The sequence below is a fragment of the Trachurus japonicus genome, chromosome 5 (assembly GCF_045865225.1).
Source record: "Trachurus japonicus isolate A0001 chromosome 5, Traja_1.0".
Classification (NCBI taxonomy): Eukaryota; Metazoa; Chordata; class Actinopteri; order Carangiformes; family Carangidae; genus Trachurus; species Trachurus japonicus.
The window spans coordinates 14,549,663-14,571,265 of NC_140911.1; the positions used below are offsets into that span (position 1 = coordinate 14,549,663).

The 21,603-nt window shown below is 40.5% G+C and overlaps 3 protein-coding genes across 3 annotated transcripts; 2 read left to right on the forward strand and 1 right to left on the reverse strand.

Moving 5' to 3' along the window:
• The first annotated feature begins 5,017 nt into the window (after positions 1–5,017).
• Positions 5,018–11,264, forward strand: LOC146987258 (bactericidal permeability-increasing protein-like). Its single transcript, XM_085776473.1, has 16 exons — positions 5,018–5,048; positions 6,705–6,812; positions 6,905–7,019; positions 7,103–7,234; positions 7,325–7,480; positions 7,605–7,668; positions 8,035–8,095; positions 8,184–8,275; positions 8,399–8,575; positions 9,273–9,332; positions 9,417–9,584; positions 9,676–9,743; positions 9,846–9,888; positions 9,972–10,035; positions 10,531–10,607; positions 10,737–11,264. The coding sequence occupies exons 2-16, from the start codon at positions 6,710–6,712 to the stop codon at positions 10,776–10,778; spliced, it is 1,422 nt and encodes a 473-aa protein (XP_085632599.1). The 5' UTR covers positions 5,018–5,048; positions 6,705–6,709; the 3' UTR covers positions 10,779–11,264.
• Positions 11,265–11,293: 29 nt separating this feature from the next.
• On the reverse strand, positions 11,294–16,396 carry cdk5rap1 (CDK5 regulatory subunit associated protein 1). Its single transcript, XM_085776472.1, has 13 exons — positions 15,900–16,396; positions 15,693–15,796; positions 15,568–15,602; positions 15,377–15,477; positions 15,083–15,293; positions 14,816–14,936; positions 14,249–14,479; positions 13,976–14,073; positions 13,833–13,888; positions 13,179–13,309; positions 12,934–13,083; positions 12,561–12,701; positions 11,294–11,656 (listed from the first exon to the last, which is right to left on the reverse strand). Exons 1-13 carry the CDS (start codon positions 16,195–16,197, stop codon positions 11,504–11,506), a joined length of 1,830 nt encoding a protein of 609 aa, XP_085632598.1. The 5' UTR covers positions 16,198–16,396; the 3' UTR covers positions 11,294–11,503.
• A 1,171-nt stretch (positions 16,397–17,567) lies between these two features.
• On the forward strand, positions 17,568–20,683 carry ghrh (growth hormone releasing hormone). Its single transcript, XM_085778021.1, has 6 exons — positions 17,568–17,746; positions 17,977–18,097; positions 18,917–19,021; positions 19,973–20,077; positions 20,177–20,299; positions 20,398–20,683. Exons 2-6 carry the CDS (start codon positions 18,006–18,008, stop codon positions 20,408–20,410), a joined length of 438 nt encoding a protein of 145 aa, XP_085634147.1. The 5' UTR covers positions 17,568–17,746; positions 17,977–18,005; the 3' UTR covers positions 20,411–20,683.
• Positions 20,684–21,603: the final 920 nt, after the last annotated feature.

A 21,603-nucleotide genomic window follows, 5' to 3' on the forward strand; every position in this document is an offset into this window, starting at 1 on the left:
TCGCCCACAGGTGCACAGAATGCTTTTGTGTGCGTCGACAGCCACGAAGATTTCACAATGCTGCGTGTCCAAAGGGCCTCAACGAGTCAAGAGGGATCTGAGATACAGTGTGTTTGGTTGGGGTTTTTTTTCCATTTGTTTTCTTTACCGTATAACTCAAAATTCACATAAGCAGCTAAATAATATCATGCAGGACAGTAAATCTATCTACTGTATTTGAGGTGCACACATTTACGTAATTATCCTTGTGCGTTTCAATATACTGGATTCACAAATTTGAGGCAATTAATTAGTTTTCTTTGAGTTACCACCTCCTGGGGGGCTGCTGCTGGAGTTTCCATGTCAGCATCAAAAGGAGTCCCAGCTCCATCAGACCTGTTTAACTGGTGCTGGTTAATTGGACTGCACCGTGTTCCTCCAGCACCATGGGAGGTTGGAAGGGTTTTTAGTTTTTTTAGTTAGTTAGTTTTTTGGGTTGTTTTTTTTTTGCTATTAATACTTTGACAGTTTTGATTAATTTTAGTGGGATTTTTTTTCACAGTTAGCACTTTGCGGACATGTTTAGTGGGTATGACAATATTCAAAAGTTAAGTATTTGGGTAATGTTCTGCAGTTGCACCGGAGGGGTAAATCATAATGAGTGAAAAGGTGACAAAGATGCACAAGGAGGCGGGGGTTACATACATTTCCTTCACAACCATTACATCTACAAGGTAATTCAAATTATGCCTGTGTTGTGAGTGAGACTGACATTTGCCCTTCTCAAGCAGCATAATGAAGCAACTGTAACAAGTTTTCCATTTAACTGAAGACAGTGAGAAATTAAAGGAAAACCCTGAAGAACGAGCGGAGAGCAGAATGGCACCGCCCCCGTCTGTAGGGCAGGAGGGGTCAACGATGCTTTGACCAGCATGACAATGATGTGAATCACATGCTGTGGCCTTCACAGTCACCACATTTCAAGACAGTGGAACTTTTGAGATTTTGGACTGATGTGCTAGAAATGAAGGATGAAGGACGTGAAAATGAAGGAATATCTGTATATAACATTCATCACTGCAGCTGGGTTTACGGAGACGGAAGAATCAATGCCGTAGAGCATTGAAGCTGCGACACAAGGGTGGTGGCCCAACAAGACACTTTACATTGATTTGTCCTTAACTGTCTCACTTATCTGTGCATCAGAATAAAAAATGGATCCATTTTAACTTTGTTTTGAGAGAGACACAAAAGTTATAACAGAGCAAAAAGTTATCAGTTATGGGCTTATTTGTGTCTTATTTGTCCTATTGCTTTGACTCCATTTATTGTTTTCATATGTTCTAGGCTACTGATGTTGATTTGAGATGTCCTGCAATTTTAATATATATCTGTGTTTGTGATACCTAGTTTCATTTTATTCATAAACCACATCGGCAATTAAGTTTACTATTATCACTATTATCATTATGGGTTGTAATTCTAATGGTTATGGTACACACTCTACCAGGGGAGCCACCAGGACATCACAAGACGTCCATTTTATTTCATCCATGCATTGTCTATACCTCCAGAATGGATGCTCTCTACCTTTCTTTTCACTCTGAAAAACAACCTTGCAAGGTCGGGGCCGCAGCTCTCGTCTCTGCACACGGCGACACAAACATTCCCCGTAACCCGTAGGCTACTCTCTTGTTTATGGCAGATTACATTTCTCAAATATACACATCGTAACATCGTATATGATATATAATGTTATCTACCACTCTATCGATTGCTTTCTCGTCAGCTTCATTGTAAACTATTGCACATGGTCAAGAGGAGGGTTAGCAAAATAGCGGAAAAGCGACTGGACTTTATGGACTTGATATTAAGTTGACTATGACTCAATGTCTGTTGTAATGGTTGGAAAAATGGTAATGTAAGTAACAGAGTTATACATTCCTACCTTCTCTGAGAGGAAACATAATTTGATTGACAGACTTCATGTAGTATGTATAGCTCATCGTCAGCAATTAGGAGTTTCACACTAAAGGCATGTTACACAATACCCTTACATTAAAAACAGCTATGTTCAATTACAACCATTTGTCCACGATTTCAAGAGGCTGTGTTTCACTACAGGCTATATAAGACTTTTTATGACAGTGTGGTCTCTGCAGAGGAAAACCAAGAATAGAAACCTATGGCAGAGTTATGCTGAGGACAATGTTATGTCATAAGACTCTTTGAATGAATGAATAGCATTAATAGTCCAGCGCTTGCAGGCATACAAAACAGCTGCAGGAGAGAGGGAAGGCTTTCAATCAGCCCACTTTTGTGCTCACACAGTTCTGAGAAGAGATGAAGTGAGTGGTACTGTATGGGTTTGGGTTGAGTCGTGCAGCAGCTTTAAAAGAAAAAAAAATGGCAGGAATAACAACAGTTGCTAGGCTTTCATACAGAAATGACGCTAAGTAATTCCACAAAATAAAAGCACAAGGCCTATCTCAGTGGGACAGAGACACTCTCCACCTTCCCTCTGCCGAGATACAAGAAACTTAGTCGTCCCTCAGAAACCGCTGTTGCTTTTGTTTTGTTAGCGACTTGAAACACACTGCAATTACTGAAAGGCATTTTCATAGACAACACAGCACACACACTGTATGGTCGGCTAAACCCTGAAGTCAGACCATGGAGTTTGTTCTAAATGAGCTCAATTTGGCCTCTATTGAGCAGGTTAGCACAGCATTGTATCACACAGTAGAATTGAACAATTGATTTGAAATCCTCTCATGAAACATGAAATGCCTCCACGGTTAGTTATTAGCTTATCAGTTGATTTCTGCTGCAGGTAGGCACTGTTAGCAGCATCGAGAGGAGCAATTATTTGAGCAAAACTAGTAGAACAGACTTAATTAGAGGGAGTAGAAAGAAAACAGAAAAGAAGGAGAAGGGACCATTAACAGTGGATGGATGCTGAAATAGTGTCAAATGGCCTTCCTAGTCAGAGTGTGACATGTTCCCAACACGTAGACAGACCTCTGTGTACAAATGACATGCACACAGAGTAAATGCTGATGTAACGCTGTGTAAAACACAGTAATCGTGTTTAACTTCTGCTATCTATGTTTACCGATATGGTTCACAGTGCACAGGGCGTTTTAGTGAGTGAAAGTGTTTACAGTTTTGCAAAAAAAAAAAAAAAAAAGGTGATAAGAGATCTGCCACTAGAAATTCAGAAAAACTGTAAAAGAGAACCAATCACACCAATCAAACCACAGACTAAGGACAACCATGAGTGCACCACACAGAGATCATATGACTGGAGGTTAGCAGCATCCACCTAGTTCCTTCAATAAAAAGTCGATGAGAATTTTTATTTGGCTTTTGCACTGCTGCAGAAAATGAGCTCCATGACAAACAAGTTTATGAGCCTTACAAGTTTTGCTCAGTGCAATAAGCTTCACTCATGAACACCACTTCATGATTTTGTTATGTCTAAATACCAGAATGCTATAGGCTATAAAAAAAAAGTGTTAATCTCTTTCTCCAGAGTTGGTGATAGTTTCACCATTTTCCAAAAGCACAAGAGTATTGATTGAGTAGTGATATTGTAATCCCATTAGATTGCAGCTGTTCTGGGACATTAACAAATAACAACGGTCAATTTATTCATGAAACAGGATGTGGCTTTGGTTGAAGCACAGATTAAAAAAAATGCAGTGACAGAAATGTGATGGTTTCTTCTTTTATCATGAATTGGCTGATCGAAATGTACTCAATCTGATATTTATATACTATCAGAGCTCTATAGTACACACTTTTTTCAAAACCTGTTGTTCCTCTTTTATGCTTGTAAAAAATGTTTTAAAAGCATGCATCAAATTTGTTAAAATGTACATACTGTATTCATGTTGGTTTTATGCCATTCGAAATGCACCTTTTTTTAACAGAAAAAATACTGTAACAGCTTTTGTTAGAAACAACAAGGATTCACAGATTTAAAAAGTTGTACAATATCATTGAGTTCAGTGATATTGTAATCCCATCAGATTGCAGCCATTCAACTGTCAACTCACTTTTGAAATGGGATGTGGATTAAAACTACATGGGACAGGAATTTCTGTGGTTTCTTTTTTTTCATTGGTCCATCACAATTTTCAAAATCTGATATTTCACATTTGAGTTGCAAAAAATACGCAAAATGTTGATTTGACTTAAAAAAAAAAACTTTTATCAAAAAAATAAAAACAAATTGCTGTGCGTGACTTAGCCAAACTGCAATTTCACTTACATTACAATTAATTCTCCAGCCCTATTTAATAAAGTGCCAGTGGTCATTGACAATACACAGGCGTATTGTACAGAGGTCGGGTCAATCAGACTGTACAGTGGCCCTTTGAAGTTAAACTTTTGAATCAAACGCTCTTCATTTGTACACTTTTTTTTTTATTAGTGAACCGTGATTTTTTTCTTTACCAAAAGAGTATTTTACTCCCAGAATGTTCATGGTAGAATGATAAGGATAAGACAAGTCTCTGTATTTGCTATTGCTTAGTGAGGGTCAGGTGTCATGGTGCAGGTTTAGCAAAACCGAGCTCGGAGCTGCCTTGATTGACAAAGATAATTTAGAAACCGTTTTCAAGAATAATTTCCCAATTTTTGAGTTTAGTTCCTTACAAAAGACCACACTGGAAATTCATATAAGGAACTAGGAAGGAGGTCAGCGACAGCACAACATGAGACGAATATGCAAAGACAAATAACAGTTTCTAAACACGCCAAGCATCTAAAAACAGTTTCAGCTTCAGTCTTTGTTGATTTACACATAAAGAATCTCCCAAAGTGTTTATAGGAGGAGGAGGAGGAGGAGTGAGAAGTGAGGCATTCAGTTGACGAAATCAAGTCAAAGTCAAATACTAAATTTGCCGATTGCTGCTATCAGGGAGAGTCCCCTTGCCCAGTTCAGTTCCTGATTGGGTAAGTGAATTAGAGGCCATGTGCCTCTGTTCCTCTTTCTCTCTGCCTTATTAGCAGACACCGACACATCAGCAGAGAGCGTCTGGTCCTGACAAGCTGCTGCTCAGGTAAGAAAGGGTGTATATTCACTCTGCGGAGTCAGGCTAACAGATGTTTTTGCGATTTTGTGATCTGTGATCTGCTGTCGTCAAAGTTTGATGTTTACAACATATATAGACTGCAGGATTAAACAGTCCTGAAGTTTTGAGTCTGACTTGTTGAGCCAGAGGGTTGGGCTTTCTCACCCTCTGTTTCAGTTGCAGTGGATGTATGGATAAGCTTTATTTGCATGAGCTGAGGGAGAAAGCAGTGAAATTTTGCACACACAAAAAAAGCTACAGTTTATTGAATCGACTTTGGGTATTATACGCTGTGTAAATTGTGATAGAATGCTCCAACAGAGATAAGACAGATTCATTAAGGCACTCGCTTTTAACAGCTAATATTCTATGCATTGTCAGTGTCATATTATATATTTAGATGTGATATAGCTACCTATATGAGAAGCTGATGTTTTTGATGCATGTAGTCTGAGATGGGCCCGGGTGTTTTTTTTTGGTTTTCTCTCTTTGATAAGCAGCTGTCTTACTCAATTTTTACACACAGTTATGCTGAGAAGATAACATGACCTATATCTAAAATACAGAAAAGTAAACACTTTGACCTCGGCTACATCTCTGACCCACTTAGAAAGTGCCTTAAGAGAGCTGCTGCCCACTGTTAGTCACATGTCATAGATTCTAGTCATACTAGTTACTATTCAATTTTGCTGTGGGCTGTGCAATGTACTAAAGATGACCAGCAACAAAAGAAATAAAAGAGGATACGACAGAGTAGAAGTGGTTTGATTTGAGCATGTGACAGCTGAGTTAAAGACATAGCATATGTTAATACTTTAATATCACACTGGTGTCTTATAATATAAATCAGTTGAATGAGATAAAATGAATTAACAGATTTAAGTTAACCGAGTTACTTGAAGAGCATTGTCCAACCTTTAACATTTTCGAAAATGCACGCTTAATATAAACCCATATAAACATGGCGGACTTTGCTTTTAGTCTCAGCCTAATTTAATAAAGCTTTCCTCCTTATCAGGGTCATGTGACAGTCAGTTCTTTCACAGGCTTCAGCTGAAGCAGGATCCCCATCCCAAAGGAGTGGTGGAAAATTTCTGAAATACTTTGGTCCATTGCTGTATAATACTTCTGCACATCCACTTAAACTGGATTTGAATTCAGGACTTGAACTTGCTTTGAAGTATTTATACATTGTTGTACTTGTATTTAGTTTAGTAAACAAAAACAAAAAACTATCAGACTATTACCCCCACTACTGACTGAAGAACTTCACAGTTTATTTAAATAATTATATACATATGCGGTTGATGGGGTAGATTATCTGTAGCATGGAGAATAGTAAATGTTGGCATCACTTCAAACAGACATAGCAGTGCTTTTAGATGCCCCTGGCAAAAGTAATAAATGTTATGACATACGTATTTTAGCAAAGAATAAGGAAGTGGGCAACTTGTAATAAAAAGTGACACTTCCTCTAAATGAGGAAGTTTAATTTATTGCACTAGAGGTGCTCCTCGCAGAAAAGCAAACCTATTAACCACATAAAAGCAGAATCCATCCCCAATCCATGCGGCCAGGTTCATAAAAAAAAAGGCAAGACTGCTGCTGCTGACCAATTCATTCTTTTTCTTTATCTCACAACAGTCAAGATGTCTCTGTGCTGTTGGCTCATTCTGGTGGTGCTCATCTCTACGACCACAGGCAAAAACCCTGGAGTAAAGGTCAAGCTGACAGAAAAAGGCCTTGAATATGGTAAGGGTTGTTGCAGACCTTTCCTCTGCCAGTTGGCCTGTCTATAAATTGCCTCAAATCTCTCATCATCTGAATTCTTCTGGTTTTGTCAGGCAGACAACTGGGCATGGCCTCCATCGAGCAGAAACTCAAAAGCGTCAAAATCCCGGACATGTCAGGAAAACAGAAAGTGTCTCCCATCGGCAAAGTCAAGTACAGTTTGTCAAAGTAAGACAGCTCTATTTTCAGATCGCCAATGATTTTGACGGTGAAGACTATGGTTTTTTAACCAAACTTTTTCTTTACTCCAGTATCAAAATGGTGAGCGTGAGACTACCACAGTCTGCACTGGCTCTTGTCCCTGGGACTGGCGTCAGACTGTCCATTGGTAATGCCAACCTCAGTCTGCGTGGAAACTGGAGGGTCAAGTATCTCAGAATAATGTGAGTAGAGAAAAAACCCCTCCTCACTGTGAATTTAAAATCATTTTGTGATATTTCTGCTGCAGCTGTGCCTCCCTTCTTTCTCCACAGAAAGGACAGCGGCTCATTTGATTTGAATGTGAATGGACTCACGATCGGCACGAGCATTGACATCAAGAGTGACACGACAGGCCGACCCACAGTCAGTGCTGTCAACTGCGTAGCCAATGTCGGCAGCGTGAGCGTCAAATTCCACGGGGGAGCCAGGTAAAATAAGCCCTGCAGTGCATTTTATAGTACATTTGAATCCATGTGAGGAAATGTAAGTGTCAGCTTGCCATATTGATGTGCTGTGCACTTCCCTAATGTCTGTGGTTGTCATTTCTTTCAGCTGGTTGTACAATCTCTTCAAAAAATACATTAACAGAGCTCTGCAAAAGACACTGCAGAAACAGGTAAGGGGAACTGGCCTTATGTCCATTGTTTCTGATGACCACCCCAACCCCTGTGGGCATCTTATTTCACCACTAGGGGTCCTCCTAGAGACTGTTAAAACACAGGGTGGCGTTGAGTTTATTATGAATGGCATCATGATTCATGACTGAACATCCTAAGCATGTCTAGTGAGAATTAATGAAAAAATACAAATCTTGGTATTGAAAATATAAGTGATACACCAGCAAAATGTACTTGATATTATCAAAACTAAAAGTACTGAATGGCTGCTCCTGTGCATAAGTAATAATCAGACTGATATTACCGATGCATGCCTGTAAGCTGCATGGACTGATACAGAGTTTCTCTCTTCTTTGTTGTTGCAGATGTGCCCTCTGGTGGCTAACGCAATATCTGATCTGAACCCTCAGCTGAAAACTCTCAATGGTAAAAAGTCTATGTAAACATCCATAAAATATATCTAGCTGTTTCGCGGATGCACTGAATGTGTGAGTGACTTTCTACTTCATTGCAGTTCTGGCCAAGGTGGACAAGTTTGCAGAGATTGAATACTCCATGGTGGCATCGCCTACAGTTTCAAAGACATCTATAGATTTGAGCTTGAAGGTAGAGAGTTTTGCTTTTCGATGCTTCTGCTTCTCCTTTTACTTTTTGAATCTGAAAGTTAAATGAGATGATAGATAGTCGTTGTTCATTTTTGCTTTTGTCTCCTCATCTTCTGTCCTTCAGGGTGAATTTTACAACATTGGGAGCCATCAGGAGCCTCCGTTCACCACCGCGCCCTTTTCGCTGCCGCCTCAGATCAACAACATGTTGTACATTGGCATGTCCACCTTCACTATCAACTCCGCAGGCTTTGTCTACAACAGAGCGGGAGTCCTCAGCCTGAACATCACAGACGATATGGTCAGTGTTGGGGGAAGCTGCCTCTTACTTTACAATGGAAGAGGTTGAATAACAGCAAAGCTACCGTAGGGAGAAAGCAAGTTTTCAAGTCCCCCTCCCGCGACCCTTTTTGGTCATTGTAAAACCAGCAAGCAAGCAACCAGCATTAGCAATGCACCTCTGCAGGGTGGGCAGCTCCAGTCTCCCTGAAACTGCCAGTTTGCGTCTGCCATTGGTTCACAGCAGTTTGAAGGCAGAAAAACTCAGAAATGCAATTTTGCACTTCCTTTTCTGCTGATGTGTCCTCTAACACAAGAAAAATGCCACAGGAACATGTGAAAAGCACGAAAAACACGATTTTCATGGGAGGGGGTCTTTAACAAAAGGCATTTTTTTCACTCCACTACGTAAAGAAAATTATCAAGTTTATGAAAATGATCATGTTCAAATAAAAAAACTCCAACCATGGCTTTTGTACACACAGCGTCATGAATGAACATGTCTGAACATGTCTTGACAGTGGTCAGGGTGAAAGAAAAATAGGGACAGGGTGGTCAAAGGGAGTTCAATTACAAACTGTGTAAAAATGTAAATTTAGCTACACTACTAATTTAGTAGTGTATGCAGTTAACAGCTCCCCAACATGAGCAGCACCCTCTTGATTTCTTACTAAATCTACTTTCCTGACCTCCATCCTTTTCCCACTCTTTCACAACAGATCCCGAAAGGCTCTCCCATCCGACTCAACACCAGGACATTTGGGACCTTCATCCCACAGGTGACAACACATTCCAGTGACCAGACAGGAAACAACACCTTCACTGGCAATGTCATCTTACCTAAGGTCTATTTGTATTTTCAGATTGCCAGACAATTCCCAGGTCTGATGGTGAAACTGCTGGTGAAGACGACCAAAACCCCCGGCATCAGCTTCCAACCCAACAACGTGACGGTTCAGACCGTTGGCACGGTGACGGCCTTCGCTATCCAACCCAACGGCACGCTCAGCCCTCTCTTTGTCCTTAACTTGGTGGGTTGAACAGCTGGCACGATGACAAATGTGTGTGTGATTTAAAGAAAAACACTGACACTTACTCACCATTATTTATCTCACATTACAGGACACCAGTGTCAGCGCCAGAGTGTTCGTCAGTGGAATGAGGCTGGCTGGAGCCGTCTCGCTCAACAAGTGAGTTACTTAAAAATCAGGACTTATTCTCAGGAGAAAAATGGGGCCAAAAGGTCCCTGTAGAGACGAACATGGCGGTCTAATTTTGTCTCATTTGCACAGGATTGGGCTGACCCTGGCGACAAGTTACGTGGGAGAGTTTCAGGTGAGAGATGCATATTTAACAAGAGTCCCATTGTGCACCGTCGCTACCAGCTACCACGAACTAACCCCAGTCCTCACCTCCAGGTCAGATCCCTTGACAGCATCCTGCAAATGGTCCTCAGAGTGGTCGTCATACCTCAGCTGAATGGTGAGTTTCTAGCTTGTACTAGGCGCTATTATCAATGCTCAGGCTGTTGCATGCAGATCAGCTCCGAGTTCAGGGGTCATTTTTTAATTTCAAATCCAACCAATTACCTTTTTTTCCCCAGCAGACTATACCAGTCCATTCAAACCCCTCTTGTCTGAGCTCCCATTCCTTTAGTTTTCAATGTGTTCAATTGAATTGGAGGTTACATCAAATGGCATTTAACACTCTTCATTATAAAGTTACAACATTTTACTCTTTCTAGCATCACAGCTCCAGAGATGACGATGTCAGTTAGTCCAGCACTTTGTACAAAAAGGCATGGCTAAAATTTCTGTTCAAATGTGAAATGATGTGTCCCGATGTCTCTGGTGATTTGCTAAAATGTGCGATGTACTCACTTGTGTTATCAATCCCACAAAATTAATGTAATAATAATGGCTGCCATATTGAATTTCTGTGATTATTTCATGTAAATGTGTTAATTTTGCTCCACAGTTCAACTTGCAAAGGGATACCCACTTCCTGCGATTGGAAAGATGAAGCTTGTGAACACTCAGCTTCAGGTCCTGAAGGTTAGAGACGTTTTCTTTGTAAATGTGGCTCGACAAAACAGGAAACACCTTCAACATTTAACTGGTTAACTGAATTGGTAATCTCAGAGCTGTTATTTACTGCTGTTGCTTTGCTTTATTTTTCTCCAGGACTACATGCTGATTGGGACAGATGTTCAGTTTACACCTTAAACCTCCCTGCAGTGAAGCACAATCACAGCAAGAGTGCAGAACTTATCAGAAATTGACTAATGTGCAAGTATTAGTTCTTCTCCAAGCCTGAAATGTGCACAACTCCAGTTTGCATTTGGATCTCACCTCAGATTTTTTTTAAAAAGTCATTTTTGTGTATTTTATATTTTGCATTTTTCTTTTAAATTCGAACTGTGTGCAGCTTTTCTACATATAAAATGTAGATGAGAGCAGTGAACCTCTCCACGAGGGTTATACTGCAGCCCTGTCATAACAGGCGACAGTCTGCAGGATGGGGGTTTGCTGCTGTCACCATAATCATCTTTTTTGAAATAACGTGCTCCTTCCAAAGCAGATCACAGCACTTTCTGCTGCTGACTTTAGGCAAATTCTTTCCCAAAGTTTTCCGACTTTGCAGCTCACGCAGCGATTGTACACAAATGTGCTGACCCAGTGACATTTTTAAACCAGTTTGGAAAATCTCCATGACATCACTCAGGCACCACCACGGCAAAAACAGACAACATTGTTTTAATTTGAATCCAAATAGGTCTCAGTATCTTAAACAGTAATATGTACAAACAGATAGTTGGTACCGGTGGTATAAATAACACGTTGCAGTTTTTTGCGGCCTTTAAAAGCAGCCTCAGTGTGTCTTCAGAGTCAGACAAGAGAAGAAGAATGAAGAGTAAGAGTTTGTTTTCCTGTGGTGTCACCTGTGTTCATCAATGGCAGGTTTTGATCATGCTGCTGTCCGAGGTCACGTGTTCATCGGCCTGGTGGCGTGTGGGCGGAGTCTCGTCGCGCTTCACTGAGCTTCTCAGGGAGCTGTGAACGAGGGCTCGACCTCTCAGGCTCTGGGAGTTTGCCGACGATATCTGCAATAAAGAAACGAGACATCAAACAATCAAAGACTGAATGATGAAATCTCTGAAAGCAGCATGTAACGCCTTCATTGTGCAACTGTGATGATTGTTGAAATGAAGCCGTCCGGCTGCGAGTGTCAGAAAACACTTTCTTTTCATGCTGTAATCTTTTATCTTGCCCTTTGAATTTAAACATGAGTTTTATATGACTTTATTAAAAGGCATGCCCATATGTGAACATCTGGACATTTTTATTTCTAGGAATAAAGATATTTCCAAACTTGTCATATCTATCTCATACTGATATCTGGCAGCATTTTCACATTCGTAAAGTGTGACAACAACATATTAACATAAACATACACTAATCAGCCATAGGATTAAAGAAAGGTGATGAGCTTTAATGTTGTGACTGATTTGTGAACCATTAAGCTGTTGTAAAAAACAAATGAAGGTAAAAAAATCAAATTACTAATGATTTAGAACTTTTTTTTTTTTTTTTAAAGCCATGGATACAGACCAATCATCTAACATATCAAGACAAGTCACCTGTTTTAATGTTAAAACATGTGCTGCTATTTTGGTGATGTAATTATCTATTGAGAGTTGAATGCTCTGTGTGTGGGTGCATTGGATCAGATTCAATTACCAGTGACGAAACAAACCAACGACTGTCATTAGATTCTGATTCATATGTTCCTGAATCACTTGTTTGTACCGAGCCAGGTGAAATAACCAATGATGTTCCCAGTTTGTCGGAAAATAAGTGTTAAAAATCTTTGTTTTCCCACAGTCGTGCGGTTTCAAAACAACCTAAAAATGTCTTTTACATTTCAGGACAGCAACTGCTTTGTCCTTCACTACTAATTATCTGTGACAATTTTATATCCATCAATGATATCAAAACAAGTCCCACCTTCACCAGCACATAGTCTCCTGGGTTGATCGGTGCCGTCGTGGATCCTGCGGACTGAACAGCAACGTCTTCCTTGGGGAAAATCACTTTCATGTTGCCATCAGTTCTCCCACACAGGTCCTTGGCTGATCTCTTGCTCTCCTGCATCAAAATGACACCCAGAGATGAGTGGTGTTGCCTGGTAACACGTAACGGTGACACAGTGAAGTGGCACAGGATGACAACTTTTATTCTTCTGCTCCTGTTTAGGGATGACAAATAGCTGCAATATTCTTTTGTCCAACTAGCACGTTAGATGTATTCAAGAGTGACCATAACACTGCTGATAAGTCACCACTGAGCTATGTGTGCTGGTCAAGAGCACGGTACTCACTCCCTCCACCAGGATGAGTTGTGTGCTGCCGATGAGAGCAGCGTTCACCCTGGCAGCCTCCTCCCTGAACACACCGATACACTCCTCCAGCCTCCGCCGTTTCACCTCTGCTGGCACGTCATCCTGTAGCCGATGGTAGGCGTGGGTTTTCTGGATAACATGAGGGTGAATGGGGTTTTGGTAACTTGGTACAACACATTTCAAATGAAACGTACATGCACGCTAAAGAACCAACAAGAGCTCACCTTCCTCATGCTGTAGGCGAAAAGGAACCCCACGTTGTAGCCCACCTCTCTGATCAGAGACAGAGTCTGATGGTGGTCGTCCTCCGTCTCACTGCAGAAGCCTGAGATGAAGTCGCTGCTGAGGCTCGCCTCTGATGCATAGACACAAATGATGTTAAACACACACTTTAATGTTTATGGACCAGTCCATCTGCAGTGTGCAAGTGGATTTGTCACTTCCTCTTAAGCATTTGGGATGAGGTTTTGAATTTTAGACATTATCTTGTCCCCAGTTGGTCTGTCAGCTGCCAGCAGAACTCTTTAATTGCAAAATACTTTTCAATATTAAAAAGGTATTCAAAGGCCTGAATAGAGCTATGGCATTGGTGTTGTAAGATAAAAGAGGGATCTTTTCAGGGAGCCTTAGCATATGTCATTGAGTATTCCTGGGTAATACAAGGATCGCAGTTTCAGTAGTCAAATCAGCTGCATTTTCAATATACAGGAAGATATGTTTCCATATCTGCACTGGCTTTTCAGTCATGTAACCTTAGTGTGGTTGAGGGAAACTCATGACAAGTTATGTACAGATTACTCACTATGTATGATTGCAAGACAGCTGGAATGTTATCATTCAGAATGATAATAATGAAAAACCTAATTACCATGACCCACCTGGGATGATTTTCTTAATGTTCTGCACAAGATCAAGGTAAGCCTCTCTTGTATAACTGTAATTTTTGAGAAAAGAAAAACACATTGAGAACACTTTCAAATAAGCCCTAACAAACTGCTTTGTACACTGGATAGTCTCTTACCCACGGCGCATTGCTTTCAGGACCTGGCTGCTCCCGCTCTGAGCTGGAAGGTGAATCTGGTTGCAGATGTTCCTTCGCTCTGCAATCAGATGCAAAACCTGTGAACACAGAGTGGCCAGCCAAGTCAATATGGGACTTTTGTGCATGTAATACTTTGTTCAACATTTATATCTGTCACCCGGGAGATTGAAAATCAACACTTAACACAGATTGTGTAACTTTGAGTATGATGTGTTTTCAGTAGCTGCTCTGTTGACAGAATTTAAATAGTACCTCGTCAGGAAAATCTTTGGGGTGAGGGGAGGTGAATCTTATCCTCATGTCGGGATCGATGCGTGACACTCGGTCCAGTAGGTCAGAGAAGCGCAGACCTCCCTGTTTGGTACGATAAACCGTCTTAAAGCCCCGGCTGAGCTGGGTCGGGTCTGAGCTGCAGAACTGTTCTTCTGACGTGTCTCTGTAGCTGTTCACGTTCTGACCCAGCAACGTCACCTCCTTCACACCCTGAGGAAAACATCCACCACACAGAAACCAGTCAGAGAGACTGCAAACTACTACCTCAGTGATGTTCCTATTCATTTTTAACACTGAATTCACTGAGGTTAAACTAAAAGGGTAATTTCTGCCAGAAGCAGCTGTTCAGACAAAATTTTATTTCAGAGGACAATGAATTTCAAATAACTATTTTGTATGCGTTGACTGGAAAAAATACTGTTGTCAAACTGTGTCAACTGTACAAAAATAAAATCCCTCAGGCATAAGAATAGCTAAGCTGCCATCTAGTCCTCATACTGCTGACATGAAAATGACATCGACATACGCATCGAGCCTGTAACTTGCCTGGTCAGAGAGCATACGAACTTCCTCGAGAATGGAGCTGACAGGTCGACTCCTCTCTCTGCCCCGTGTGAAGGGAACAATGCAGTAACTGCACATGTTGTCACAGCCTCGCATGATGGAGCTGCCGGGGCAGAAGAGACACAAAATCATCAAAAGTTGCACACAGTGGTGCTGCAGAAAATGAAACTAACAGGAGGCAGTGGTGGTGGAGAGGAGGACAGATAACACCCTCTGAGAGTTACAGGGATGTAACATATCCATACTCACACAAAGGCACTGTTTCCCTGAGGAGCATGGTGTACAGGCATGACGTCGGCGTAGGTCTCCTCTAACGACAGCAGCACATTGCTCGCCTGCTGACCTCCATCAGCCACGGTCAAGAGGCGGGGAAGGTCCCGGTAGGCGTCCGGTCCAGCCAGGACATCGACCAGCTTCTCCCGCTCCAGCAGCTCCGTCTTTAGCCTCTCTGCCATGCAACCTGCAGAGATGCATCGTTCATATTGCTTAGAGGCTTTCAACTTTAAGACGTTCACATGCATGTGCGTTATTGAACACACCAACCTAAAATCCCAATTTTCATTGGCGTGCTTGTCTTTAGCCGTTTTCTTTTCATCGCTGTTAGTTGTTGTAGTCTGTTCCAGATTGTTTGTTCGGCCTTTTCTCTGTGAGGAGACAAGTGTGGGCCATTTACTGTATTATTGTTCATGAGATTGAAAGATGGTGATCATTAGTCATTTGTTCATCATTCTTACCTGATGGAGCATGTAACCAAAAGGACAACGTCAGCCTACAAGCACAAAAACATTTTAATTCAACAGCACTGACATAGCCTAATTCATCTTTATAATGGTAAAATAAATACAGAGCTTAGTTGTACCTCATTCAAGTCAACTGTGCGTAGATATCCTTTCCCCTGAAGTATGGACCAGGCTATCTCTGTGTCATTTACATTCATTTGACATCCATAGGTTTCAAAATACACTGGAGCAAAAACACACAGAAGAAAAAAAAAAAAAAAACACCAGCTCAGAATTTCCACTTGAATATAATGAACTTTGTCAATATGTTTCAATCCCCTACTGACCTTTCCTTGAATTCCCCATGTCCAAGTCCTCAGAGAGGTATGCGTGTCTGTCTGAGGACTCCTCATCTGCCACAGGAGTCTTAGTGACTGAAACCCCTTTGATGAAATCCTGAAAGCTCGGACCAGAGGACAACTGGGTCTTGAACCTGTCCACATTTGTTGTTGTTGTTGTGCTCCTCTGTCTTGCAGGGACACCGACTTTAGCAACATTTAAACAATGTCTCAGTTGGACACACCTGACAGGTATCCAGTGTTGATGGAGAGTAAACAAGGGTTTTAAAGTCCTGAACATTTCCATGTTGAAGTAAATGTAGCAACAAGAGCAAAGACTGGACGGAGGCTCTACCTGGGCGACCTAGTGGGGTTACTTACTACAGCGCTACGTCGTTACTGACATTTTGTCCTGTGTTTTTCTTTCTTAATAAGTTAGGCTACAGCATGTGAACGAGCTACACGAGCTAAATGTCATCCACGCACTGTTCAATGGGGCCGAAGATGTTTTAAAGTCAAGAGGAATATCTCCGCATTCAAACGTAACGCTACACAAACCCGGAAATAAATCAACACTCGACGTCTTTCTATGCATCAGCAACAATGTGGCTTAAACATGGAAGAAAATGTGTTTTTTTGTGTCTTTCAGAGATAAAATAGACGTAGTGACGTTTCCGGAAACTATTCCGTATCCTAATTCAGACTATTTACCTCTAAACTACCCCATTAAATCGTTGAAAAAGCATCCTTTGGGGGATTTGTGGAAACCTGCTCCGCGAAAATGAAAGTTAGCGACAGGGAATCATCTTGCATCCCGACTTGTCCGCTAGCATTTGTTGCCCCCTGGTACGTCAAACTTCACCGTCCGTCTACAAAAAAAGGAAAGCCCTTGAGTGGAAACAAGGTTCCGGGTGCCGCAAGCTTCCAAATGACCGTAATAGCAAAGTCCTAAAAACGTCTCTCTCTGGTAATAGCCACAATATGAATGAATCTCTACTGGTCAGACCACACCTATCCTAATGTACATCCTAATGTCTTTTCAGAGGAAAGGCTTGGCATAAACCCTTGATGCAGCGCAACTTGTTTCCTTGAAACACAACTGTTGTTTTTTGTTGGTTTTTTAATGGTTTGTGAGCCATTGATTTAAATATAATGTCTTGTTTTTCAAAGCAGCAATAAGCTGTGCCATTTCATACTATAATAGGCCTAGTCCTTTTTTTGTATAGCCTAATATTCTAAATGTGTTTTTGATTTTGTTTTTCTAACCAGACTTCATTGGACAAAATTCTGTGAAATTATGGTTTATAAATGTATTCGCATTTTCCTCCATAAGTTTATTTCTGGGAAGGATTTAAATAATAGATAGATGAATAAAACAGTATCATGACTGTGATGGCTCATAACAGTATCATGACTTTCATTCTAAAAACTGTAAACTACAAAAATCATAGGCTACCACACACACTATGTATTCTTTAATACCCATTTCTTGATTTTCTGCTTTATATTGTGAAATATTACTGTATCCCACTACAACATGTTTGGCATCTCTGTATCTAATTGTGGTCATGCCAATAAAGCAAAATATAGTAATTTGAGAAAATAAGAGAGAGGGAGCATGCAGATGGCTCAGCACAACAGGCGAGAGAGAGAGAGAGGGAGGGAGGGAGAGATTATGTGTAATGTGGGAGTGACTGGAAGCTACAGGTTCAGTATAAACTGACCATGGATGCAGGGATAACACACAGTACTGTTCCAGCATCTCTTTTGTCCAGTCTTTCCTGGCAGTCAGCGATGATGTGAGAGGAGGGCACTGAATAAAGAGGAACTGCAGGGCATTCACATAAAATATTAAGGTAATCTGATGGCACACTACAAATGTGTTGTGTAAATGTGTATAAATGTTATATCTGTGCTTTGATCATTTTTAAACATTTTAAATTCAGTGTTGACATTTTCCATCACAGCAAACATCTGTTCCTGCTGCAACTTCGGTGCCTTCTGCAGAGCCACAAGGCTGCTTGAGAGGAAACTGTGGTTTCAGCGTTTTTTCTAATGTAATTTCTACTCCTGTCGTTTATTCTAGCCGTCCATTCTTCTCCAGAACTAGCTGTGATGATGGAGAAAGCTGCACTGCTCCTGTTTTGTTGCCTGGTCATGTCTTTATCGGGCTCCCCGCTCTACCCATCCATCTACCCATCCATTAGGTAGGTCCTGACTGATTTACTGGAATTCTTCACACCTTTGTTAATTTCAATTATCACAGTTTTTTATGAATTTTTTTGAAGTTATTCAAATCTTTTACAATTGCTTTTCTCAGCTGTTGAGATTTGTAAACGCCTACCAATGAGAATGAAATACTTAAAAGTGTGAAAGATTATTACTTGAAAAAAGTATGTTTTTTTAATGAAATTAAAATACTGCTCTAAATGCACTCATGGATTATTTGCATCTTTAAATGCTGCTGTGCTGTGCTTATGGTGCAGTGTATGTATAGCTTTTACCAAGTGAAATGAAAATAAATTAATTAATTAAGCAAACATTATACAAAAGATGAATATGTAGCAAGGCAGAGACTTATACTCAAGGCTGAAAATGAATGACCTGATCCCAGCGTCAGGGCTGAAACGACTTGTTCATACACCATGTATGTACATGGTGTATGACGTTTTCAATCTTACACAGGCGCCTCTGCGTGTACCAAGTGTGCTCTCTGTACTTCTTATGCCAACAGGGGTCAAGGTGTGTGGATTAGTCACATTAGTGTTACATTTACACGGCAGCTTAATCAGTCACAGCGCTCTGTGTCAAAGCAGCAGAATGTCATTTTACAAGATCAGGAGCATTTTGCACTCACACTGTGGATTTTTTATTCTAAAGTACGCCTCCGTCATCAGACCTCTATAATCAAATAGTGTTCCTTCTTATTATGAACAAGTGAATATATGTAGGCTATATATAGTCCTATTGTGTTGTATGGTACAGGGTGTGTGTGTGTGTGTTTAGTTAACATTGATATTTCTCAGGTTTGGTCAGAGGGACACATCCATTCTGATGACATCTTCTATAAATAATCCAGCAGAGAAGCTGCGGGATGACACAAGTCCTCCCAGGGAGCGAGCAGAGTTACGGTCAGTATGTTAATATGGACTGAGTGGCCGATGTAAAACATGGCTTAAAGGCTCGTTTGACCTAAATTACATTTAAAAAAAACACATGTCTTATGTTTCTCATTTGTAGTTTCTACCGCTGGAATACAGACACATTTGTTTGTTTTTTGTGTGCTATCTGCCTCTAACTCTTCAGCATGCACCCAGCACAATACAGGACAGGTGGATGATATTTCTGATTATGGTGCACGCAGCATTTATATTTAACTGAATAGCCTTTATGCACAGCTCCACTACTTCCTGGACTTTAGCCAGCTCCTTTATTTCCTGTCTTACATTATTGGACAAAGTGATTAATCCAGGTGTGTCTGACCATTGTTGTGAGGTCAGACACACCTGGATTAATCACTTTGTCCAATAATGTAAGACAGGAAATAAAGGAGCTGGCTAAAGTCCAGGAAGTAGTGGAGCTGTGCATAAAGGCTATTCAGCAGCAGCATTTCCTTACATGTCTCAGATACTGAGATACTGCAGTTATTATCATTATTATTGTTAGTAGTAGAAGTCGTAAAAGTAGAAGATTCTTTATTCTTTATTTTTTACTATATTTATTAGACCCTTGATCCCACTATACTTCTCGGTATTTTACACTATTTTATTGTTATGGTATTCTTTCTATTGTATGTATCAGCTGCTCGAACCAATTGCCCCTGGTGGGATTAATAAAGTTGTATTGATTGATTGACTGATTGAGAAATAGCAGTGCTAGTGGTTATAGCAGTATTGTAGTAGTAGTAGATAATATATACTATTTCAAAGTAGTGCCAAAGAAAGGACCTTTAAGTTGGACAGTATATGCAGTGGATATGTTGTTGCTTCACAACATTTTACTATATTTTTTTCTGTGAACTGTTCAAGCGTGCTGTGGTGTAAAAGCAGAACCTCTGAGACCTGTCCACTTTCTGATTTTAGCTTGGGACGTCACGCTGACGCCATCTTTACAAACAGTTACAGGAAAGTCCTGGGCCAAATCTCTGCCAGGAAGTTCCTTCAGACAATCATGGGCAAACGGCTGGGGTAGGTGGTTACAAGAGGAATGATATCACTCAAATAAATTCAAATCCAACTGGAAACAGACAGAGAAAAGGTGGTGTGTGTGTTTTTTTTTTCCCATAGTGATGAAAGTGAGAGCTACATGAAGCGTCAGTCAGGTATCTATGAAGGGACCTATAAAGAAGATCTGACATCCATTCAAAGCAATCGGAGATACAGAGTGCAAGGGGATGCCATGGAGCCCAGGTAAATCAATACCAACAATCAAGCATAAACACATTATACACATAATAATTATTATGACATGTAGGTCTGTCATTAATCTGAGTCCTTCCTTTTTACAGACTGCTGAGTTGAGAACTGCAGTATGGACGGATCTGCCAGTCCTCAACTATCACTGCACCTCTCACAATCATCTCTCTTGTTTTTTGGTTTGTTTTTTTTTACACCTCCTTCAACCCGTTCATTCACAAATGCAAATGATACTGTCATTTTTCATGCCCATTAAAAGCTGTGAGGAAAACCTGCAACTCAGCTCATGACTGTGGGGGAAAAAAATGGCACAGAGGAACGTTTCAATTGTGTAATCTGAAATAGCAATAAAGAATAATAATTAAAGAAATCTCAAAACCTATCTCAGAACCAGTGTGGTCCTGTTGAACCAGGGAGTGGTAGAAACACAAAGTAACATGGATAAAGGATGAAAAAAAAATGTTTTTGAGGTGGTTGTGATGAGTTTTCCATGTTTATGCCTCTTAATTTCAGAAGGGAATATTGCCCTTGATTGACAAGAGCAAATCAAATTGCTATAGTCTGCAGCCTTAAAAACATGTAATTAAAAAACAAAGATTCATTGACTAATATCAGGCTAACAAATGTTTGTTTTAAAGTCAGCTCCTCCTTAACCAGCTACATTAAATTTCTGTACTGATTGCATCGGTTATAATTATCCAATAATACATGTAATAATGTCACTCCACATAATGAGCACTTGATATTTTTATAGCAGCTACACACGTTTGTTTACACTCCAGTTGCCTGATTCGACCTCCTCTCAGGAACACGCAGGCACTTACACAACGAGCTCGATCCACATTGCTCACTCTGCAGTTATAGCTGTGCATCACCTTTAAAGGCTGGAAGAAGCCCTTATAGAGCTTCTTCAATGCAGATCGATCAACAGGTGAAATTAGCATCACTAACGTCTGGGTTCCTCTCAGGGTGTTTCAGGATGCTGCTTCACTGAATAAAACCGTCATTATGTTACCAATTACATCTAATCTGTGCTTTTTTATGTTATGGTGATTGCAAATGTCTGACCTATGTGTAGTTACATTCAGAAATAACATATTTTTGCTCTTATAAATTAACAGTTACATTCATAAATAATAAAAAGTGGTTAAATTACAAATCTGTTCTCTCTTTGTTGCCATCCTCCACCACTGCTCACCATGGGAAAGTTAAGCATAGCATAACAAATTTCTGTTACTGCTGCTTTTTACATTAAATTTTATTATAAATCTATTGTCTATCGTCAAGTCTCCCACTAC